The sequence below is a fragment of the Orycteropus afer genome, unplaced genomic scaffold, assembly GCF_000298275.1.
Source record: "Orycteropus afer afer isolate SDZICR_OR568_19922 unplaced genomic scaffold, OryAfe1.0 scaffold00151, whole genome shotgun sequence".
Taxonomy (NCBI): domain Eukaryota; kingdom Metazoa; phylum Chordata; class Mammalia; order Tubulidentata; family Orycteropodidae; genus Orycteropus; species Orycteropus afer.
In genome coordinates, this window is record NW_006921738.1 from 8,387,326 (window position 1) to 8,410,422 (window position 23,097).

Genomic DNA, 23,097 nt, shown 5'->3' on the forward strand with positions numbered 1-23,097 from the left:
TTTTCCTGTTTAACTCTTCCCTCTCCCTTATCCCCTTTGCTGTCCCTACTCTCACTGTGTTAATGCAGGACTATATTGTCCTTACCTAAATTAATGCATGAACACTAACTTTTCTCCCTGCCTCCAGACTTGTTGCCTTAAGGTTGACTCTACCTTGAGGAGTCAGCTTATCCCCAATTATATTTTGAGTGCCTTGCAACCTGTGAGGGGCTCATCTTCTGGCACTATATCAGACAGTGCTTCACTGCTATTCTTAAGGTTTTCACTGGCCAGTTTTTTCAGAAGTAAACTACCACTTCCTTCTTCTTAGTCTGTCTTACTCTAGAAGCCCCACTGAAACCTGTCCACCATGGGCAGCCCTGCAGTATTGGAAATACCAGTGGCATAGCTTTTAGCATCACAGAAACACACAAGCCACCACAGTACAACAAACTGACAGATGAGTGATGGCCTCCAGAGTGTTCCTTGCCATACTAACCTTACTGAGGCATATATTTGATTTCTCAACTGAAAATCGCCACTGGTTTTGAAGTACGATAACTTAGACTAACATTTATATAAGACATTGTATAGAAAGGGTTTGCTGTAAACCTACCTGGAATCTACTTTTCTATCTTCTACTCTTTTCCTTCAGTCCAGCTAAACTGTATGACTATCTTTTCCAGTGTTACATCTAGAATGATCTTCCTTTGTTTTTCATACATTGTCAAATTTTATCCATCCTTCAAGGCTTACCTTAAAAATACCTCTTCCATAGCCATTCTTTTTTTGTACCCATTGCTTGTAGTAACTCTTGTCTTCTGAATTCTATAAAACACTGTATCTCTCGCTACTATTATCCTTTTCTGCCTGGTGTAAGCTCAGTGTCACAGCTTACCAGCCATGTGGCATGTTTCTTAAACTCTAGACCTGATTTCTCATCTGTAAAATAAAAATTAAATGTTAATTGTAATTTGTTCATGATACTGTATTTTATGTATGTATACGTATAATCTCCCTGGCTAGGTTTAAGTTTGTTGTAAGTAGGAGATGGCTTTAATTTATCATTTCAGCTCATAAAGTGTCTAGTATGTAAGCAAGAAATATTTGTTGAATAAATGTATAATGCTCCTTATAAGCTTATTTTTTTAACAAGCCTTTTGAACTCTGAAGTTTTCATTTTATATTTTAGAAATCTGGTTTTGTTTCCCTTTATTACTCAGGGTAATAATTCTTGAAGATGAACTTGAAAAGCTTGTTTGTACTAAAGAAACACAAGAACTAGTGTCAGAGTCTTATCAGATCCTAGAACAGAAATTAAAATTGATTCAGCCCCATGTACAAGCAAGCAACAATTGCTGGGAAGAGGCCATTTCTCAGGTGGACAAACTGTTACGAAGAAATACAGATAAAAAAGGTACATATCAGAGATTTCTTTGGCACAGATTTACCAGACATGCTTATTCTTCTGCTCTCATAGGATTTTATTTTCCAGATGTTTAGGTTGATTTCTTATCTGCATGATGTAACTGGCTTCACAAAATTTTCTAGTTTACTGAAAAAATGGAACTAGTATGTACAAATGATGACCAAAAACCAACCAAACCCACTGCTGTCAAGTTGATGCCAGTTCCTGGCAACCCCAGTTGGGGTTCCAAGGCAGTAAATCTTTACAGAAGTCGATTGCCTCATCTTTCTGCTATGGAGTAGCTAGTGGGTTTGGACCACCAACCTTCTGGTTACCAGCCAAATGCTTTCGCACTACGCCACCAGGGCTCCTTACAAATGACACTGAATACAAACTTTTGGCTTTTGATTTTATAAAGAAAAGATGAATATGATTTGAAAGTTCAGTGAATCATACTTTCCTTTTAAAAACACAAATGAAAGGATAGATTTTGATAGTATCTTTCCATCATTATTAGAACTTCTAGAAATTCTTTTTCACTTAGAGTAATGAAAACATGAGTTCTATAGTTTGGGGCCAGAAACAGTTTTTAAGATAAAGTGCTTACTAGTGTCATTCAGAAATAATACACAAATTATATAATTTATATAATTGAGTCAATTAGACTCATAGCAACCCCTCTTTGGGTTTCCAAGGCAGTATCTCTACAGAAGTAGATTGCTCAGTCTTCCTTCCAAGGAGTGGCTGGTGGGTTTGAACTGCCAGCCTTCTGGTTAGCAGTCAAATGCCTTAGGTGCTGCATGCACCACCAGAGCTCCCATTAGAACTTCTAGAAATTCTTCCTCACTTAGAGTAATGAAAGCATGAGTTCTATAGTTTGGGGGCAGAAACAGTTTTTAAGATAAAGTGCTTGCTTGTGTCATTCAGAAGTAACACACAGATGACATAATTAGGGCACTACATATTCATGGTCAATGGTCAAACATTTTTGTGGTCTCATTACTTAATGGTAATATATCAGACTACCTTGTACTGCTAGGTATAAAGGCATTCTTAAAATTTTTAGCTAAATTGCCTTCAATTGATCCATATTTTTTACTACTTTTATATCACTAATTTCATTTAAAATGTTTGTCATATTAATATTTTTAATTGCGCTACAAACTAATATTGTATTTATTCCTTAGATCTTTATTATAAGGTTAATCAAACTTATACATAGAAATTGTATTGTGGCCAAAGATGGATTTACCATTCTGTTAGTCATTGCTTTGCTTACAGAAGGTCAGCAGTTATACTCTATTTAAGATCTTAAATAAGCTGAATAAATCTTTCCATAGTAAAAGTATAACTTTTTTCAAAGGAAGTAATAACATACTACTTACTGATATATATTACTAATAGGTTTCTTAGATTTCAAATGTAAATGGTGAGTAATTTTTTTCTCGGAAGGATAAATTTGCAAAAGACTTAAATATGTTCTAATACTTATACATATTAAACTTTCTAATATGACTTAAGTCTAGCACTTTTGAATATATTGTCTATAAATAGAAAGGAGCTCTGGTAGTGTAGTGCCTAAGGCATTTGACTGCTAACCAGAAGGCTGGCGATTCAAACCCACCAGCTACTCCTCGGAAGGAAGGTTGGGCAACCTACTTCCATAGTGACACCACCTCGGAAACCCAAGAAGGCGTCGCTATGAGTTGGGTCCAACTCGATGGCACACAGCAACAACAACAACAATAAATAGAAACACTCAGAAGACCTTTGGATGTTAAAAGATGCATCTCACCTAACGTCTGTTAACCATTATGTTAAAACACTCTAAACCATTGGGCAGATAATAAATTTTATTTTGAAGTAATTTAAAACTTAAAGAAAAATTGCACTATTTGTTCAAAAGATCTTTATCCAGATTCTTCAGTTGCTGATTTCTACCACATTGCCTTCTATCTGTATGTCTGTGTGTGTAACTCTTTTGCTCTTGTTCTGAACCATTTGAGAGTAAGTTGCAGATATAAAGATTCATCACCCCTAAATACTTCTGTTTGCATTTTAAAAATACATGGATATTCTTCTGCATATCCACAGTTAATCAGGAATTAATGCTGATGTAGTATTGCTGTCTAATTCACAGACCACCTTCAAATGTCACTGATTGTCCCAATATTTTTATATGTCTTGATCTAGAACATATATGACATTTAGTTGCCATGCTCATTACTTACCCTTGTCTTTCATGATAAATACTTTTGAAGAAATATTTTGAAGTTTTATGTCCTTTTCCTCTTAGAAATGTCATCCACTATTAAGCATACATATACCGTATGACCCAGAAGTATTATTCCTAGGTATTTACCCAAAAGATATAAAACTTAATGTTTACACAAAAATCTCCACACAGATGTTTATAGCGATTTTGTCCTAACCACTAGAAACTGGAAGCAATCCAAGTGTCCTTCAGCTGGTAGATAAACTGTGGAACGTCCATCAATACGGTGGAATACTACTCAACAGGAAAAAAGGAATGAGCTACTGATGCATGAAACAACATGAATGAATCACTAATGCATCATGCTAAGTAAAAGAAGCTAGAATTAAACTACTATAGCTATGTTATTCCACTTAAATGACGCTTTTAAAGAGCAAACTTGTTAGGAACAGAAAATAGAAAGGAGCTCTGGTAGTTTGCTGATGGAGGGAGGAGTTTATTATACAGAGGCAGCACAAGAGAATATTTTAGGATGATATAACTGTTCTGTGTCTTTGTTGCAGTTGTGATAGTTGCTTGACTGCCTAAACTCAGTCAAACTATACACTTAAAGAATGATTTTTTTTTTTTTTTAATTGTGATCTGGGTGAAAGTTTACAGAGCAAATTGATTTTCCATTCCACAATTCATGTACCTTTTGTTTTGTGACATTCATTTCAGTTCCCACAATGTATAGCGCTGTTCCCGCTTCTTCCCTGTGTTTGCCATTTCCATTCCCCCTTCTTCCCTGTCTCTTCCTGCCGCCTTAAGCTTTAATCGTGGGTGAATGCTGCCCTTTTCACATGATATGATTGATTGTTCTAAGGAGTGCGTGTTATTGTTCACTTCATAGGGCTGACTGTTTAGCTGAAAGCTGAGCAATGATGATGAGTTCAGTTCCACACTTGAACTTGGACTATGGCCTTTAGTCCATAATCTTGGGAGTTCCACCAGTCTCTATCAGACCAATAAGCCTGGTCTTTTTTTATGATTTTGAGTTTTTTCCACATTTTCTTCATACTCTGAGACCTCCTGTTGTGATCCCTTGCAAAGCAGTCAGCACTTGCCAGGTACCATCTAGTTCTTCTGATCTCAGGGTCATGGAGACTGAGATTCACGTGGTTCCTTAGTCCTTTGAACTAATTATTTCCTTGTGTCTGATTTTCTTCACTCTTCTTTGCTCTGGATGGGAAGAGACCAATAGTTGGCCACTCACAAGCTTTTAAGACCCCAGTGGCTACTCACCAAAGTAGGATGTAGAACATTGTCTTTGTGGACTATGTTATGCCAATTGTCCTTAGTATCCGCCAGAACTATAGTCCTGGGCCCCCATGCCTAATGACTCATTCTCTCAGGGTGTTTGGTTGTGACTAATAAGTTTTCATAACTTTGCCCCCGTATGTTCTACTGAAAAACCAAACCAAACTCACTGCCGTCGAGTCGGATCCAACTCATAGCGACCCCTTCTTGGGTTTCCAAGGTGGTATCACTACGGAAGTAGATTGCCCAACCTTCCTCTCAAGGAGTGGCTGGTGGGTTTGAACCACTAGCCTTCTGGTAGCAGTCAAATGCCTTAGGCACTACACCACCAGAGCTCCTAGATCATTTTTAATATTCATGGATATATTTGTAGCACATATAAATACGTATGTAGAAATATTCTCTGTCAAATATATATATATTCCTAGGTGTAGTCCCATTCGCCATCCCACCCCTGTTCAGCTTGAGTTCTATCTGTGTATCCTTGTGTAGATTGTTTTTACTGTTATTGCAGGATTGTGTATGTAATAGTATTTACCCTTGTTGTAAAGGAATTTTTAAGAGGTTTTCAGACTCTTCATATGTAATTTGTAATTCCTTTCCTAAGAAATGTCGTTCACACGTTTTCTCCATTTTTCTTTGTCTGTTCATCTTAGTGATTTGTAGACGCTCTCTTGTCTGTTAGGAAAATTGGCCCTCTGTAGCATAAGGTGCAAATGTTTTTTTCATGATATATTTTATTTTATTTTTGTTTGGTTTTAAATTTTTATTGTGATTTGGGTGAAAGTTTATCATACTGTATTTTAATAGCTTATTGGGCTAATCCTACTACTTCTTTTTCTTAGAACTGTCCTCAACTATTCTTTTAATTTTCTTTGCAAGAGCTTTAGAATTTGCCTGTTTTTCCTCTTCCCTTGCCCCTCCCCTTTAAAAATTCTGATGATGTTTTTGTTGGGATCAATTTTCTAAATGCGTAGATTGAAGTGGCATTTTTATGATGATGGCCCAAGATCATGGTGCCTTTCCATTTGTCTGAGTTTCCTTTTGCATGCCTCAGGAGGTTTAAAATTATCTTTATATACATCTTGAACATTTCTCACTAAATTTCTTCTGTTATTTTATTCCTTTTTGCTACTATTATAAATGAGCTTTTTTTAAAATTGTCCTTTAACTAGCCCCCCCCAAGAGTTGAACTTCAAATGAAAAGAAATATGTAAATTTACTGACGTTACTGATACCATTTATTTCCTTAGAAATTAAAAGTTGTAATTAGAACAAACTGGACTATGAAATTGGCAAAATATTAGTACCAATAATATTTTTGTTAGACCTGTGTTTGTTTCTGGGTGGGTGGCCTATTTCTTATGTTTATTCCTACCCACACTTCATTGTTTTTAAAGGCAAGCCTGAGATAACATGTGAAAACCCACATTGTACTGCAGTACCTCTGATGCACCCTCCTCTACATATTGCAGACAAAGATCCAATTCCTGAAGAGCAGGTAAGGATTAAATTGCTTTTTGTCCTAAAGAAGAATTTTAAATAGGAAGTTTACATTAGTTTCTCTTTAAGTAACATGGATAATGTTTTCATAAATGAATCTGTCAAATTTCTATTTCGACAGGTTCCACAGTTACAGCATAGTATATATTTACTGTATCGTATCATTATGTTTTAGTGCCTTGAATTTTAATCCATTGCATCCACCAGCATACTGTCCCATTTTTTATATCTGACTGACTATTCATTCTTTAGAAGTCTTTAAAAGTGATTAAACACATAAGGTGAAAATTAGTACATTGCAAAGGTTCCTTCTGGAATGTTGGAAAGTGTTATATCTTGATCTGCGTAGTGGTTACTAATGTATATATGTATATAAAAATCTTATGTACTTAAGATTTGTGTGTTTTTTATATATGTGATACCTCAATTAAAAATACTCCAATGATTGCATTGCATATTGACAAAGATTTCTTTTGCTTATCCTAAGGACAATTGATAAATTGTATTATCTAGTTAGGAGTCTTAATTGCAAATATAAACCAACCCTAGTTAGTTAAACAGACAAGACATGATTTAAAATATGTTAGATAACTTACAGAATTATTCAGAGGGACTAAAAAACAGGCTTGAACCAGGTTAGAGTAAGCAGCCAAAATCACCTCAAAAGAACCATTCCGGGGGAAACATAACTCCTAATCACTGGGCACAGACACTGCTGCTTTCTCCATCAGTGTTGAACAGTAAAAACTACCCTAAACCTCTGCCTCTGGGAACTTGATCTGCCACCAACCTTAACCAAAAAAAACCAAACTCACTGCCATCGAGTTGGACCTGACTCATAGCGACCCCTCCTTGGGTTTCCAAGATGGTATCACTACAGAAGTAGATCACCCAGTCTTCCTTCCAGGGAGTGGCTGGTAGGTTTGACCTGCCAGCCCTCTGGTTAGCAGTCAGATGCCTTAGGCACTATGCCACCAGAGCTGCTGCCACCAACCTTGCCAGGATGGATTCCTCAAGGTGCCTGTTTCTTTCATCATAAGTTTCTAAATCAGGTCTAATGCAAGTACATCTGATTAGAGATCTCAGCTTATTTACCTGAATCTTAACTGCAAGGGAGATTGGGTAAGCATGTATCCTGCTCTCTCCCTTAGAGATGTGGGGAACCATAAGGTGAGGTGGACCTCAAACCTAGAAATAGCATTCAGATTTTCTAGGAAGCCAGAAAGAACTATGACTACCACAAAAATGTTACCAAACCAACAGCCCTTCTAATTTTGATTGGTTTTAACATAGCTGATGACTCTAAATATGAATAAATATGGTATCACAGTGGAAAAATAATAATTGAAGTTACACTTTGTTATCCATAATCCTTTTTAGGCATCTACTGTTTTGTTTTGTTTTTAAATCAATTTATCTGTAGGTATATATGTTTGCTTCTTTTGCCCAACTGTGCTTTAAAATATCTGTGCCAAGAGCAAGATCTACTAAATGAATGCTGCTGTTAAAATGTCTGCTTGAAGTAAATTGCTTTTTCTTTTATTTTCAGGAATTAGAAGCTTATGTAGATACAGATATGGACAGTGATTTCAGAAAGGATGATTTTTATTACTTGTGTCAAGAAGACAGAGAGAGAGAGAAGCGTGAGCATGAAGAATCTAAGAGGGTTCTCCAGGAATTAAAATCAGTGCTGGGGTTCAAAGCATCAGAAGCAGAAAGGCAGAAGTGGAAGCAACTCCTATTTAGTGAGCATGGTAAGCACTGATTGCAGAGTAAAAGCTTGTTTTAATTTGGAGGATTCTTTTTTTTTTTTTCTTGAACCATGGGTCTTAGCTGTAGAATTCTTGTGGCTTTGATTTTAGGGATCTATCAGTAAGTATAGTACTTTTCTTTCCAAATGCAACATCAATTTGAACAATAAAAAAAATAGGTATATAACCACATTAGGATATGAAATCATATTTTTTTCATCAACTATTTCATTTTTTACTGGGTTTGTTTTGGAATGTGCAGTAAGTTGAGTGATTTGGAGTATTTTATATGAAATACTATTTTCAAATGTAGGAAATTTGAGATTGAATTCTGCTATCCTTATGGTAACATAAAGACCAGCAAAAAAGGAAATTATAACTTTATGTTTACTATTGAAAAAAGTAAATTAAGACCTAGGCCATTTAGCCACATCACTAAATTATTTGAGTACCTTAGTAGATGGAGAGTGAAGGGGCTCTGTCTACACTGTCTCCATACTCTGATGTGGGTAAGGTTGGGTGACTGGTAATCCCAAAGACTCACCTTAAACTCATTCATGTTTCTTACCCTTTTTCCTTCCATCAAACTTTATGGAGGGTGAAAAAGAAGACATGAGCATAGAAGTTTGATACTTTATACCATCAACCTAGCTAATTCCTAGCTGAGAATTAATTCCTATGGATTATTAATATGGTAAAGTGAACTTCTCTTCATTTTAGGCACTCTATATGGAACCTCAATATCACTACCTTGCTTTCTCTTTCTTTTTTCCCTAGAAGTATATAGATTACTTAACACTTCTGGAAAGTTCATCAGAGCTCTCTTTTTCTTCTCTTAGGGAGGCCTACCATTCTCTCTTGCCCTGATCTTTATTTCTTGATTTTTGTTACATTTTCTTTTTTTCCCATTGGTCCCTTTCTAGCCCAGGTCTTTATTCGATCATGATCATGATTTATAACTTCCTAGCTGACTTCCATTTTCAGGACCTTTTTCTTTTTCTAAGCTATCTTGCAAGCTTCTAGATCTTTTTCAAACATTGCATTGGTAACACTATTTTAAAAGCCTACAGTTGTTCTCCCTTTCTTAATGCATTAAATCTAAATCTTTTTCCTGTTCGCAAGCTCTCCATCATGTGAGTCTGTCTTAGCCTCTATTATTTCTAATACAGATACCGTCTTCCAATAATATTATCTAATTAGAGTATGGTTCCCAAAATTTGATAATTTTAGTCATGAAAAAAAAAATTCATGCAGTTCCTTTATTGAAAATTCTGCCTTCTTCCCCAAGCTGACCTCTTTACCAGTCTCTCCTCCATGAACGCTCTGATTCCCCCAGCCCTGCCACCTACTCGATCACTGCAGACCTCCACCCAGATTGGCAGTGTAGTGAAATGAATACTAAATCTTGAGCAGCAAAGCATATTGCAGAGAAGTGAAATGATTAAGACTGCTAGAAGTAGCAGTGAAGAGAGAGTTACTGCAACCTACTCATCCAAATGTTGGCCCCACAAAAATTGAATGTTTATGGGTACTATGTTTTGAGCACTATTATTTTCTGTGTTCATTATTTCATCTTTCTAAATTACAGTCTCCTTAATTAGGGGTTTATTATCTCCCACAGCATTCATTCGGCAAGTTTTTCATTCAGTAAAGTTATTGAGTTTATATTCCAGTCACTGTATAGTTTATATTCCAGATACTGCTGTATCCCTCAAACATCGATAGAAGCAAAAATCCTTAACTCCTGGAGGAATACATTCTAGCGCAGTGTTACCACGTTTGTCAGTTGATCCTCCGGCTATATGGGTTATACACCTCCATTAAATAGCAATAATCATGAGTATCAATTAACTTTTAATACAGGTTATATTCTTTAAAGACTAGCAGATGTATAGACTGGCATACCTGCAGACTGAAAATAGCATTGTATAAAAACGTGTATCCTTTTTTAAATATTTTGTTCATACAACTTTAAAATTATCCTATTGACAGGGGTAAAGGTATAGCAATGAGGAAAAAATGTGTCTTTTTTCAGGTATGTGCTTTTGATGCAGTTTACATTTGAAAGGGCAAAAAACTGATTTGTTTAATTTGTGAAAATAAGTAAATAGCTGCTGATACCATAGACTGCTTGTCCCATGAAAAATTTCTGTGCATCTTCCAGAGTTGTTTTCATCTCTGCCTACAGGGGTAAAGTCCGAATGGAATTAGAGAGGGAAATTCTGCACTGGAACCTGCTGTTGCCATTTTTTTCTGTTGTTGCTGCTTCTCTAGTGGAGTTACTGCAGCTTAGGGATCTATTTCTTGGAAATGGACACATTTTACAAAACCATTTTTTAAGTAGACACCAGATCTTCAAGAAGCACTTTTTTTCTTCCGTCATTGCTTCGTAATACACTGTATTGTACTAACCCCTCATATGGGAGGAGAGACTGCCTAGCAAGCAACCCCACTGCCTACTAACATCAAGAGGGGCTAAATAAAACTTCATTTTCCTTGCAAGGACAACTCCTGCCGTATGGATATATATTATATTTATGTATTATGCTTTGTATAGCTGATCTGGAATGCAGATTTTATTTCATTTGTACTTTTCTGCGGCATTATAAAATGTATAAAAGTTATGGCTTTATCTTTCATCAGGTCTTGTTAGGTGGCTGGCAAGTAAGTTGAACTGCATATGCATTTTTCTCATGCTGTTTTAACTTGTAAATATATGTGTTGAAGATATGATTATTATCTGGTTACTTTAAGCCTTTTATCTGACCCATTATCAGTGAAAATCATGCTGCTTATTCTTTAATACAGTGGTTCTCCAACGTTAGAGGGCCTCACACTCACTGGAGACTTGTAGAACACAGCTGAGCTGAGCCTTGAATTTTCCAATTCAGTAGGTCTAGGGAAGGTCCTGAAAATATGCATTTCTAACACATTCCCTGGTACAGCTGATGCTACTGGTTCGGGACCACACTTTAAAAACTACTATTTTAACATTTTGAATAAGATAATATGTGAGATGTTTTAAAAATCCTCATCAGATATTTATCTCATTTCATCTTTTAGGCATTTTATCACTTGTAAAGTTCCCTGGCTTTTATAAATTTACATTGATTTGACTAGAAAGTTTTATTTAGATTTTGTTTCTTTATTGTTCTTTTTAAGAAAATTCTACTGAGAATTTAAATTAGAAATGTAAATCATTGCTGGATCCTTAGTTGTTATTATTTTTCTTTCTTTCTTCTTTTTTTTTTTTTCCTTGAAGCTGTGTTGAAATCCTTGTCTCCTGTAGACCCAGTGGAACCCATAAGTAATTCAGAATCATCTTTGAATTCAGATATGGGGAAAATTGGTAAAAATGATACTGAAGAGGAAAATAGTAAACCCTCAGCAACTAAGAGTGAAATAAGTAGGACTGAGTATTTATGTGAAAACCCTCTAGAGAGTAAAAATAAAGACAGTTCAGCAAATGAAGTCTTGCAAGGAGCTGAAGAAGGAGTGTGTTACCAGTGCAAGAGCGAAGATGAACCTCAGCTGGGAGATGTAGAGGCCCTGGCCTCTGCCCAGCCCTCTCCCAGGGACTCAGTGCAGTCCTCCTTTCAGCAGAGACTGGCGTGGCTACAGCTGTCACCGGAGTTTACCTTGACTTCCAGCCTTGCTGCGGAAGTGGCTGCTAGATCTCTCTCCTTTACCACCATGCAGGAACAGACTTTTGGTGATGAAGAGGAGGAAGAAGAGCAAGAAAATAAAAATGGGATAGAAGAAAAAAAAGAGCCAACAGTCACATGAAGGATTTTATATTCTTCCATCTATGAAAAGTGTTTTAGCATCAACACTAGGTATTTCACTGCAAAGGGAAAATGAGTGTAAGTTTACATATACACCTAAGCTATGAATTTACAGGAAGGACCCTGGTTTGAACAATTGCTTTGAAAATAGTAGTTACCTGTAAATGGCAGATCTTTTAGGAAAATAAAAGAAAGGTAAGGGCTCTCTTGAAGAAACTGCTGTTTCATTTGCGTCTCAATTGATTAATCTTGGAATTCTTTAAGTACTTTAAAGAAGAAATGAATTTATCATTTCTTGCCTAAATTTCTTAGTATAAGGTGGCCAGGATAAAAACATTAACATTTAGTATAATTTCTTTTTACTGTATTCTTGCAGTTAATAACTGCGGCTATTATGTTAACAGGTTATTTGTATTTTCCTTGTTTATACCAGGCATAAAACAAAGACACAGGTTCTGAATAAAAAAATTAATTCATACAATTGATGTGAGCTGGGAATTGAAACTATAAAGTAGTTTCAAAAGTGTATGACATGTTTGTTATGTTTCCTTGTATATACATGTATTCGTATATATCTATGGTTAATTTTAAGATGTCCTAATGAGTTTTAAAAGAAAAACTTTGTACCATTTTAAGAGTAACCATTTTCATTTTTTTGTGTTCATCAATTTCTTCTGTTCTTGTTGCAATTAAAAGTTATGTCAAAATGGGGCTCCCTATTGTTCAAGGCCCCATCCATTTTATTAGTTTACTTGGGGATAATTGAGTCTCATTAATATAAGGCGCCCACAGTTCCGTTTGAAGCTATGCCCTGTCCACCTTGCTGTTTCAGGAAACGACCTGTCAGCTTCCTGGAGAGCATTCTGGCTCCTTAGTACTTCATTTAGTAATTACTTCCTAAAACAGGTTGCTTTCCAAATGTCCAGTTTGTCTGTTTTGTGTTGTAATTGCATTTTCAAAGAGTGGTATTTTCAGGAGTACACTGTTTGTGAAACCAGTAGTTACCAGGTACTAACAAAGTTTATACATATTATTTGGGGGAAAATATAGGATTAACTTATGATGCTGTCTAGAACGGAAATTATACAATGAATCTAGATTGTCTTTAGACTTCCTAAAGGACACATTTGAATTCCTATAATTTACCATTTTTAGTGAGTAAACTTACTTTTATTCTTTTTAGCATTGCCAAAGGAGATTACTTTCTTTCTGTAATCTAAGGGGAAAATTTTTTTTTTTTTTTCCCCTGAAGAAAACCTTGGTTCTGCTCTCTGAGTAATAGAAATCCTTTGTACTACAAGTAATTTTGCCTGTTGCCAAAATTCTGGGACAAGCATAATTAAACTGAGAAGGTGCAAGCACCTTAGGGTGGGCCTAGCTTACCATTTAGCTAAATTTCAAGAAAAAAGTTATTATATTATAATGAACAATTCTTAAATACCAATACTTAGGGTTCACATTCTTACTTAAATTATTTAGCTTACTGATTTCTCTTTTCCTTAGATTTAGAAGAAACATTTTTGGAAAACTTTTAACCTATAGCCTTAAACAGGAAAAATTAGAGTATAATAATTTTTAATTATTTATTATCTTTTTATTGCACCAGACTTAATGGAATTTGGGGGGAAATATCTTGATAATATTGAATCAATTTTATTTAATTTTTAAAGACTAAGAAGTTTTAATTAGGAATTCCAACTCTTCCAGTCTGATCTGTTTTATTCACTGTTTCTTACTTAGTTTCATGATAACTCTTCTAGTTGAAATCATGACATAATGCTCTTAGAACTTTCATTGAATGTTCTTTTTGTTCTTTCATCTTTTAAAAGATTTCCAAGATAGTTTGTCTTTCTTGTGAAAACAATATTCCTTGACTAAATTTCTGTTAGAATACTCTAATTCAGGCTTCTCAGTTGTTTCAGTAGTATACCTGCATCAGAATAACTTGGGGGGAGGGCTTATTTTTAAAATGCAGATTCTAGGCCATACTTGAGTGATTTCGTAGTGAATTATTCTGCGATGAGACCTAGGTGGTATTTATGCACAGGAAAATCTATCTGTCGCTGACTTTTTCCTTGCTATAAGTATCTTAGCAAATACAAAGAAATAGACTATTGAATATAATAAGTATATATTCTTGTTTGTGACTTTCCTAAGAATATTTCACTTTGTGTTATCAGGCCTTTGACTAGTTTTAGTTTCTTCTGTATCCAGAAGAAGCCCTCTATGAGGAGAAAAATGATCTTGTGGAAAAAACTTTATAATTCTGCTTTCCAAATTTTACAGTATTAATTTGACAGGATAATTCTCTTTTTAGGAGTTGTCATCCTGATGGCTTTTACTATAAATGTTCCCATAGTTTTACTAGGACAAACCACCTGTTTAACATAAAAATGCATGTGAGAGGTTAAGTCATTCTTGAACACACTATTTTTTACCCTTTGACCAGTTAGGAAAGTCATGGCAATCAGTGATTTGGTGACAGTCATCATGCCTTAAACCCTTTTTTAAGTTTTCATTAAAATACTACCTATCTGGCATATCTAGTGTCAGATTCTTGATGGTCTTTGATTGTGATCCTCTGCTTATTTTCACAAGTTATCTGTATATCTGACTTTATAAGTTAAGTCCTCATTAAAACTAATTGTACTTACATCATCTAAATATATTTCATTGGGAACTGATCCATTGACTCAAGTTTGATTTCTTAAGTTATTGAAGACAACCAAGTGTCTGCGTTATTTAAGGCAAATTACTAAGGACATTTTAAGAATATGCTTTTAAGACTTCAATACACAAACTAAACCTAAACCTACCAGAAGAAAGGAAATAACAAAGAACAGAGCATATAAATAAAATCAGAAAAACAATAGAATCAATGAAACCAGAAGTTCATTCTTTGAAAAGATTAATGAAATTGACAGACTTTCACTGGACTGACAAAGAAAAGAGGAGAAGAGATACAAGTAACCAAAATGAAAGAGGTGACATTACAACTGACTCAATATAAACAGAGAATTATGACAGAATATTATGAACAACAGTATGGCAACAAACTGGATAACCTAGATGAAGACAAATTCAAGATGTACACCACCTACCCAAACTGCCTCAAGAGGAAATAGAAAATCTTAACAGACCTATAACAAGTGAAGAAATATGAATCAGTGATCAAAAACCTCCCCCAAAAAAGTCTTGAACCAGATGGCTTTACTGAGAAGTTCTACCAAACATTTAGAGAAGAATTGACACCACTACTGTTTAAACTCTTCCAACCAACAGAGAAAGAAAGATTTCTCCCTAATTCATTCTTTGTAGCAAGCATAACTTTGATACCAAAAACAGACAAAGACACCACAAAAAAAAACACCTACAGGCCAGTATCTCTTATGAATATACATGCAAAAGATCTTCAACAAAATACTAGTGAACAGAATCCAACAGCATCTTAAGAGTCAGACACCAAGACCACGTGGGATTTATTCCAGGAATGCAGGGATGGCTCGGCATTAGAAAAATCAGTCACTGTAATACACCACATCATTAGAACAAAGGAAAAGAACAATGTGTAATCATCTCTCTGGATGTGAAAAAAAACATCTGATAAAATTCAAAACCTTTCTTGATGAAAACCATAAAAAAGATTGGAAAGAAGAGACACCTCAATATGATGCAGGGCATATACGAAAAACCAACAGCCAACATTGTACTTACTGGACAGAGCTTTCCCCTTCAAATTGGGAACAAGACAAGGGTAATGGCTCTCACCACTTCTATTCAGTATTGTATTAGAAGTCTTAGCCAGAGCAAGAAGACAGGAAAAGAAATTAAAAAAGAATCCAGATTGGAAAAGAAAAAGTAAAATTATCTATTAGTGGATGATATGATCCTATATAGGAGCTCTGGTAGCATAGTGGCTAAGACACTTGACTGCTAACCAGAAGGCTGATGGTTCAAACCCACCAGCCACTCCTCAGAAGGAAGATGGGGCAATCTACTTCCGTAGTGATGACTGCCTCGGAAACCTAAGGAGGGGTCGCTATGAGTCGGGTCTGACTTGATGGCACATAACAACAACAACAACAACATGATCCTATATAAAGAAAATCCCAAAGAATACAGAAAACTTCTAGAGCTAATAGAGAAATTTAGTAGCAGGGTAAAGAGTGAACAAACAAAAATCAATTGGGTTTCTATATACCATCAGTGAGAAATCTGAAAGAATTAGGACTGAATCTAACAAGGGAGGTGAAGGACTTATAAAATGAAAACTATAAAACACTGCTGAAAGAGATTTAAAAAGACTTAAATAAATAGAAAGATGTTCCATGCTAATTCATTTTAAGACTTAATATTGTTAAAATGTTAGTAAACCAGTCCTCAATGTTACGTGGAAAGCAAGAGGCCTTAAGCAAGGCTGATAGAGAAGAACAAAGTAGAGGACTCACTCCTCCTGATTTTAAACAGATTATTTAGCTCCAGGAATCAAACAACCTGACACCAGCAGAACAATGGGCTGGGCACATAGATCAATGGAATGGAATTGAGAGTCCAAAAAGGAACCCACACATACATGGTCAACTGATTGTTGACAAGGATGCTAAGTCCATTCGTTGGGGAAAGAAGGGTCTCATCAATAAATGGTATTGGGAAAATTGGATTTCCATATGCAGAAAAATGAAATAGGATCCATGCCTCACATCATACCTAAAAAAAAAAACATATTCAAATGGATTCAGGACCTAAATGTGCAAATTAAAACCCTAAGATTCCTAGGAGAGTAAGCAGGGGCAATGCTGTCAGGCCTAGCTTTCAACAACGGACTATCCAACAACAAAAGCACAAACAGCAAGAGACAAATATATGGGCCCTTATACAAATTTTAAACTTTTGTTCATCAAAAGACTTTACCAGGAAAGGGAAAAGAGAAGCTACCAACTGGGAGAATATCTTCTAAAACCATATATCCAACAAGAACATAATAACCTATATATATATATATATATATATACACACATATATATATAACTTTGACAACTTAACAACAAAAAGACAGCCCACTCATACAATAGGCAAAGGATTTAAATAGGCATTTCACCAAAGAGGACATTCTAATGGCCACCAAACACATGAAAAGATGCTTACCATGATTAGCTGTCACAGAAATGCAAATCAAAACCACAATACTGTTTCACTCCCACTACGATTGAGTTTTTAAAAAATTGATTTTTTTAAAATTGAAAATAACAAATACTGGTTGAGGATGTGGGGACTCTGGAACCCATATCCATTGCTAGTGAGAATACAAAATAATAAAATAATACAGCCATTGTGCAAAACAGTGTAGTGGTTCCTCAAAAAATTAAAGATAGAACTGCCATATGAGCCAACAATTCTGCTCCTGGCAGAGGGAAAGCAGACTCAGACAGAAACTTGTACACCAGTGTTTGTTGCAGCACTATGTATAATAACTGGAAGGTGGAAACAACCTAAATGCCCGTCAACAAATGAATGGATAAACAAAATGTAGTGCATACATACAGTGGAATACTACTCAGCCAGTAGGAGAAATGAAGTCTTGATACATGCTACTGTGTGGGTGGAGCCTGAAGACATTATGCAGAGCAAAATAAGTCAATCACAAAAGTACAACTATTGTATGATCTCACTTATATAAAAAGACAACAGGCAAATGCATAGAGAACAAAATTTATTAGTGATTGCCAGGGGCAGGAGGGAGGGGGGAAAAGGGAAGTTAACAGGGATGGAAAAATTATATTGATTAAGGGTAGGGTTGTGCAGCTGATTGTAATTGCTGTCAATAAGTTGTACACCTGTAAAAAAAAGAGTAGCTGCTGAGGCTGCTTATATACAACTGAACACCTCAAAGGATTCTGAACACCTCAAAGGATTTGATTCCTTGGTTTGGAAGTTTAGAGTCATGGTTTCATGGGACATCTCAGTTAATTGGCCTAAAAATATGTTCAGGGCTTATGTTCTACCTCCTAGTTCATGGCATAGTGCCTGGGGTCTTAATACAAGCAGACTTGCAAAGTACAACAATTGATCTCCCTTCACCTGGAGCAACGGAGGAAGGAGAGTCAGGAGTAGGAGGAGAATATAGAGCGTGCGGCTAATTGTGTCCATGAACATCACCTCCTTTGCCATGAGACCGGAAGAACTGAATAGAGCCTGGCTACTATCACTGAATAATTTGATCAAAGATTCCATAAAAGAATCCTAAACAAAAAGTGGAAAATGCAGAACAGAACTTCAAATTCTCATGGACTCTAGGCTTTCTGGAGCGTGGAGGGAGGAAGAACCCCTGAAACTATTACTCTGAGATACTCTTTAAACCTCAAGCCAAAAATGGCCCCTGAAGTGATCTTAAAACCAAACAGTAGTTTCACTTATCAAGTCAAAAAGATCTGTCTTGAGCATTATGCTCTTTGAAGAACTATATGCGATTAAAGTGACAACAGCAACTCAAAAGATTAAATAGGACTTATGGGGCAGTGAGTTTTTGGTAATGAGGGAGGAACAATTCAGAAAAAGGGGGTGAGAATGTGTGCAGCTTACCTGATAATAGGTAATGTTGGGGTGGACATTTTCCCAGCACAACCCTTACTTTCTGAATTGTGAAATGATGTTTGTGATTTTTGGCTTCTCAGTAGTTCAAAAGGAAATAAAGCTTTCGAGGAAAGCATTTATTTATGAGAAATGAAGTTTTCTTATTGAAGAAAATAAATGTTACTACACTAGGTCCAAAATTAAAGTCTCAGTTTTCTTAAAAAAGAAATACTAATATTTTGGTTCATAAAATAAAAGTTACAAAGCTTTTAATATTAAAGGATAAGAGTTCTGGTAAATTTCATAAAATTATGTCATTGGAGTGTTAATTACAAAGGACTATAGAGGTCACTTCACTCTGGTGACTCACTTTTTGCTTACACAGCACCAGTATCATGACTATGAAATATTTCGACAAATTTTATATTGATGAAATCATGTCGGAAAAAAAGTTTCTTGATATTGTTTAACAGTAATGTTTCCAAACCCAAGAAGAACAGAACTAAATGCTATAAGACTGTGGTAGGACTTAGCTGAATGATTGTTTGAACTAAAGTGTGTATCACCATGAATGTCAACCATACAAAGTGTAAAGACTGATTTATTCTTCCAATTCTATTTTTAAAAACATCTGTGCAAGTCACACTTATATTAGAAAATGAAGCTGCAAGTGTTTTGAATAGAGAAAATGTAATGGAAAAAATACCCAAAGTATAGTAACAATTCATCTATCTCTTTTCATTAACAATTTGTAAAAGTTAGTATTTCAGGTTACTGAGACAAATCCATTTAATCATTAAATTTATATGACTAGTTCAATTAAGAAATTTTCTAAAACATATTTCCCTACTTTTTCTAGAGTACATTGAATGTAATTTACCTGGTTCTTGTTTATTGAGGTATATAGTATCTTATGCCCTTTACTTACTACAGGACCCCACATTGCTGTATTTTTTGAGTGATGTCTGTTGTTCACAGTTTCTCTATCTTCAGCTGTCACTTTTTGCTGCTGTCTTATGTGCCTCCTGCAATAGGCCCCTAATTTGCTGCTGCTAATATGCTGTGGCCTGAGAAACCAGATTGCCAGATTTGCTAGAATGGTATCTAAAGTGAGAGTAAGTAGACAGAGACAACTTAAGGGCCTTTTCTGTCAGTAAAGTGCATGGACTGTGACACCAGTTTGGCTGTTCACCAAACTTTTGTTTGCCTCTTAGTTCTTTACTGAGAACTTGCTAAAATTTTGGTTGAGTTTGCAATTTCCATGTATTTGAAGTGTTAATTCAGATTTTATATATTCGTGTTTCTAGGACTCTCCATTAATGCAGCCTGTAAAAGAAAAATTGACCATCATCTTTTTATAAATCATTGTGTATATTTCAGGAAAATGGTAAATATTCTGTTCTTGTTCATTGTCCTTCGTATGGTATACAGATTTAAAATTTACAGCACTTTAAATGTGATTTCAATTCTGTTCACCCTGACTTACTTTCTACAACTGTTGGTGTGAGACTAAACATGTGTGGCTAACTAAGATCTGGTTAACTGAGTATTTGGGGAAGGAGTCATTCTAGGTACTTCAGTTTCGTATAAAGCTTAAACCTCTTGAAGCATCAACATTTTTGGAATAATTTCTAGAGGAAATCTGTTTAAAACATACATATGTTACGATCTTCTTAAACAATACACAAAATACATCTTAGTCTTTTTTAATGTCAAAATGATCATTATTAACGCTAGTTAAGAGTCCTTGACTAACTGACTAATTGAACCCTGAGAGCTGCTTGGTCCTTAGCTAAATGGCTCCCTTCTGTGAATCTTTATGTCCTTATTTTCTAACAGTCGTTTCAATTCCTCCATTTACATTGCTGCTTGCTCTGTGCAGTAGCACCTTCTCCACCTTTGTAATGCTGCGTCTAATCTGCTTCGGTTTTGAAAACTAGATGACTCAGCTATTAGAATTATGTGTAAAAAGAAGAGTCGGTCAACTCAGAATGTCAACCTAAAGAACTTGATTATACTTAAGTGCATGGATTATATGCCAGTTATTATTTACTACCAGTTTCGTTGTATCTTTAAAATAAGTGAAGTTACTGGAGTAGATAACTTGTGCTCAAAGTCGAAAAAGGAGCCACTTTGTTTCTATACTTTACCAAACCCATTGCTGTGAGTCAGTTCCGACTCATAGCAGCCTATAGGGCAGGGCAGAACTGCCCCAAAGTGTTTCCAAGGCTGTGAATTTTTACAGATGCACAGTGCCACTTTCTCCCACAGAGCGTCTGGTGGGTTCAAACCACTGACCTTCCGGTTAGCAGCCAAGCGCTTTAACCACTGCACCACCAAGACTCCTTGTATACCTTACCTTTTCTGAGGTTAGTTTTATACTCTAATTTCTTGGTTCTGATTAAAACCAGTCCACTTTAGTCAGCATTTTCAGTTGAGTTTTCTATTTGAACTGGATGCCTCATGGTACTAAGAATTTCTTTGGCTAGGTTTCTTGGGGGGTTTTTGTAGTAGCAGTTTTGTTTTTAAAAGAAGTTTATCTTCATTTTCACAATGTAGTAGATTGAGGCCTGAAAACAACAAAATGTTCATCATTGGAATCAGAGGGACTGAGGAGTGATAACGTTTTTAGACTCTAGGCAATTGTACCACATTTGTTCTTGATTTTGCTACTTTTTAAGACAGTGTCTTTATTTTCATTCCCTTTCAGGAAATGTATTTTAAAATCTTACCAAATGTTATCAGTGTTAGATCTAATGATACTGGCAGATATTTGAATGACTGTTGCCACTGTCATTCTATATTTTGGCATATTTAAATTATCATATAATAAATACTGAAGCAGGATGACTTTTATTCTCTTAAATGAAAAAAACATTTATGAAATTTGCATTTTATAATGCTTATAAGTAAAATTCAAATTTGTCTACAAAGGGAAAACTATCATTGAACAACTTAGTTGTACCAACAAGCTGATTATGTTTTAGTAACTAATCTTCTATCATAGACAAAGTAATTGGAAAATCAATCTCTTTATATTATGGCTATGCCTCATAGTCAGTTTTTAGTTAACCATGCCAATGAAAGGTAGCTGTGACCTAAGTAAATTCCTTGAGTTGAGATTGCCATTACAGAAGAGAAAGTTAAGATGCCAAACTCAAGTTAGTGGTACAAGGAGAAAAATTCTCTGAAGTATTATTAAGGAGAGGAAAGTGTTTCTACTCACTGTACAGGCAGTCCCTGAGTTTCAAGTGAGACGCATTAGTAAGGGTGCCTTTAAGTCTGAACAGGTGCATATAGTTCTTACTTAGCCTTGCTTTCGTGTAAGAGAAGGCCCAAGCCTTTTCAATGATTTAAAAGCTGCTTGTGCAGCAAGCGAAGACAGTTGTGGTGAAGAATTTGCTGCAGTAGGGGTTGGTTTAGTCATTTCGAAGTGAGGACAAATTTATGTACCATTAAAGGGCAAGTATGAGTTGTCGGTAAGTCTGATGTTCATAACCCAGGACTTACTCTAATTGCTATAAATCATAAAAAGGGATGAATTGATTCTGGATTCATATATGCAGAACTTTGACACAAATAAGGATGAGTTAGTTGATTTTATGGATACCCTAAAATGTAATAAAATGGATATTTTATTTTTTAAGGCTATATACATTTTAATATATTTTAGCCTGTCAGCAATGAAATTAGTATATTTTATCCCTATTTGCTGGATTTCATTTGGCACATACCAGACATGTTGTTATAATAAAACAGCATTTAAGTTGTGTATACTTCTAATTATACTATATTTAAAAGTGGATATATTCTATGAGATATGGTTGTAGAATTAAACTTTTTGTATTTATTTATATCTTAAGAGTTTTTCAAAGTAAGGGATAATTTTATTATTTAAGATTTTATGTTTTTCATTTTTGTAATATTTCCTAAAGGTTGGCTACTTACAAATGAGTTTACTTTATTATTGAACATTTTTCCAAAACTAAAACGTGTCTTTTACAAGTTTGCTTTTTTATAAATCCTAAGAAATTACATATCCTTTTCTTGTTCCCAAGTAAATTCTTAGAGAAATTACCTCCATTTCTAAATCATTTTCTGAAATTTTATCTCACCAAACTATGCCTTCTGTTCATACTGTGACTTAAATAATGCTTACTCGGGCACAGTGCTTCATCTGACAACGGTCAGACGGCTCCAGAAATGTCACTCCTGTCCCTAAAGGCTGGCGTGTGGTCCTGGTACAGCCCTGGAGGTCCACATGAGTGAAAATCCCAGAAGTCTACTTGAGCTGAAAGCACTCCCATGGAATTTGGTTTTGTTTGGGTTTGTTCTAGGTATGGTCCCAGGGATCCCAGATCAAACCAGGCCCCTGGGCCTATCCTAGAACCAACCTAAACTCGTGCATCATTCCTGGAACATCAAGAGTGTGAAGACTGAAGATAACCTGAAGCTGACCAGACATCCTATGTGCATCAAGAGGCAGAGTTTTTTGTATGTGGGCCTACATTTTAGCAAGGATTGGTTGCTAAATTCTTCTACAATGAGAAGAATAACAGTTGGTAACAAGATAAAGTCTTCCTAGAC

General features: G+C 35.5%; 1 protein-coding gene across 1 annotated transcript in view; it reads left to right on the plus strand.

The window, feature by feature from the left end:
- Nucleotides 1-11,941, plus strand: part of VEZT (vezatin, adherens junctions transmembrane protein) — an 82,120-nt gene extending 70,179 nt beyond the window's left edge. Inside the window, exons 10-13 of the mRNA XM_042781688.1 lie at nt 1,203-1,396; nt 6,302-6,402; nt 7,954-8,158; nt 11,418-11,941. Of these exons, the coding sequence (XP_042637622.1) occupies nt 1,203-1,396; nt 6,302-6,402; nt 7,954-8,158; nt 11,418-11,941 (1,024 nt within the window). The remainder of the gene's footprint in view (nt 1-1,202; nt 1,397-6,301; nt 6,403-7,953; nt 8,159-11,417) is intronic.
- The last annotated feature ends 11,156 nt before the right edge of the window (nt 11,942-23,097 follow it).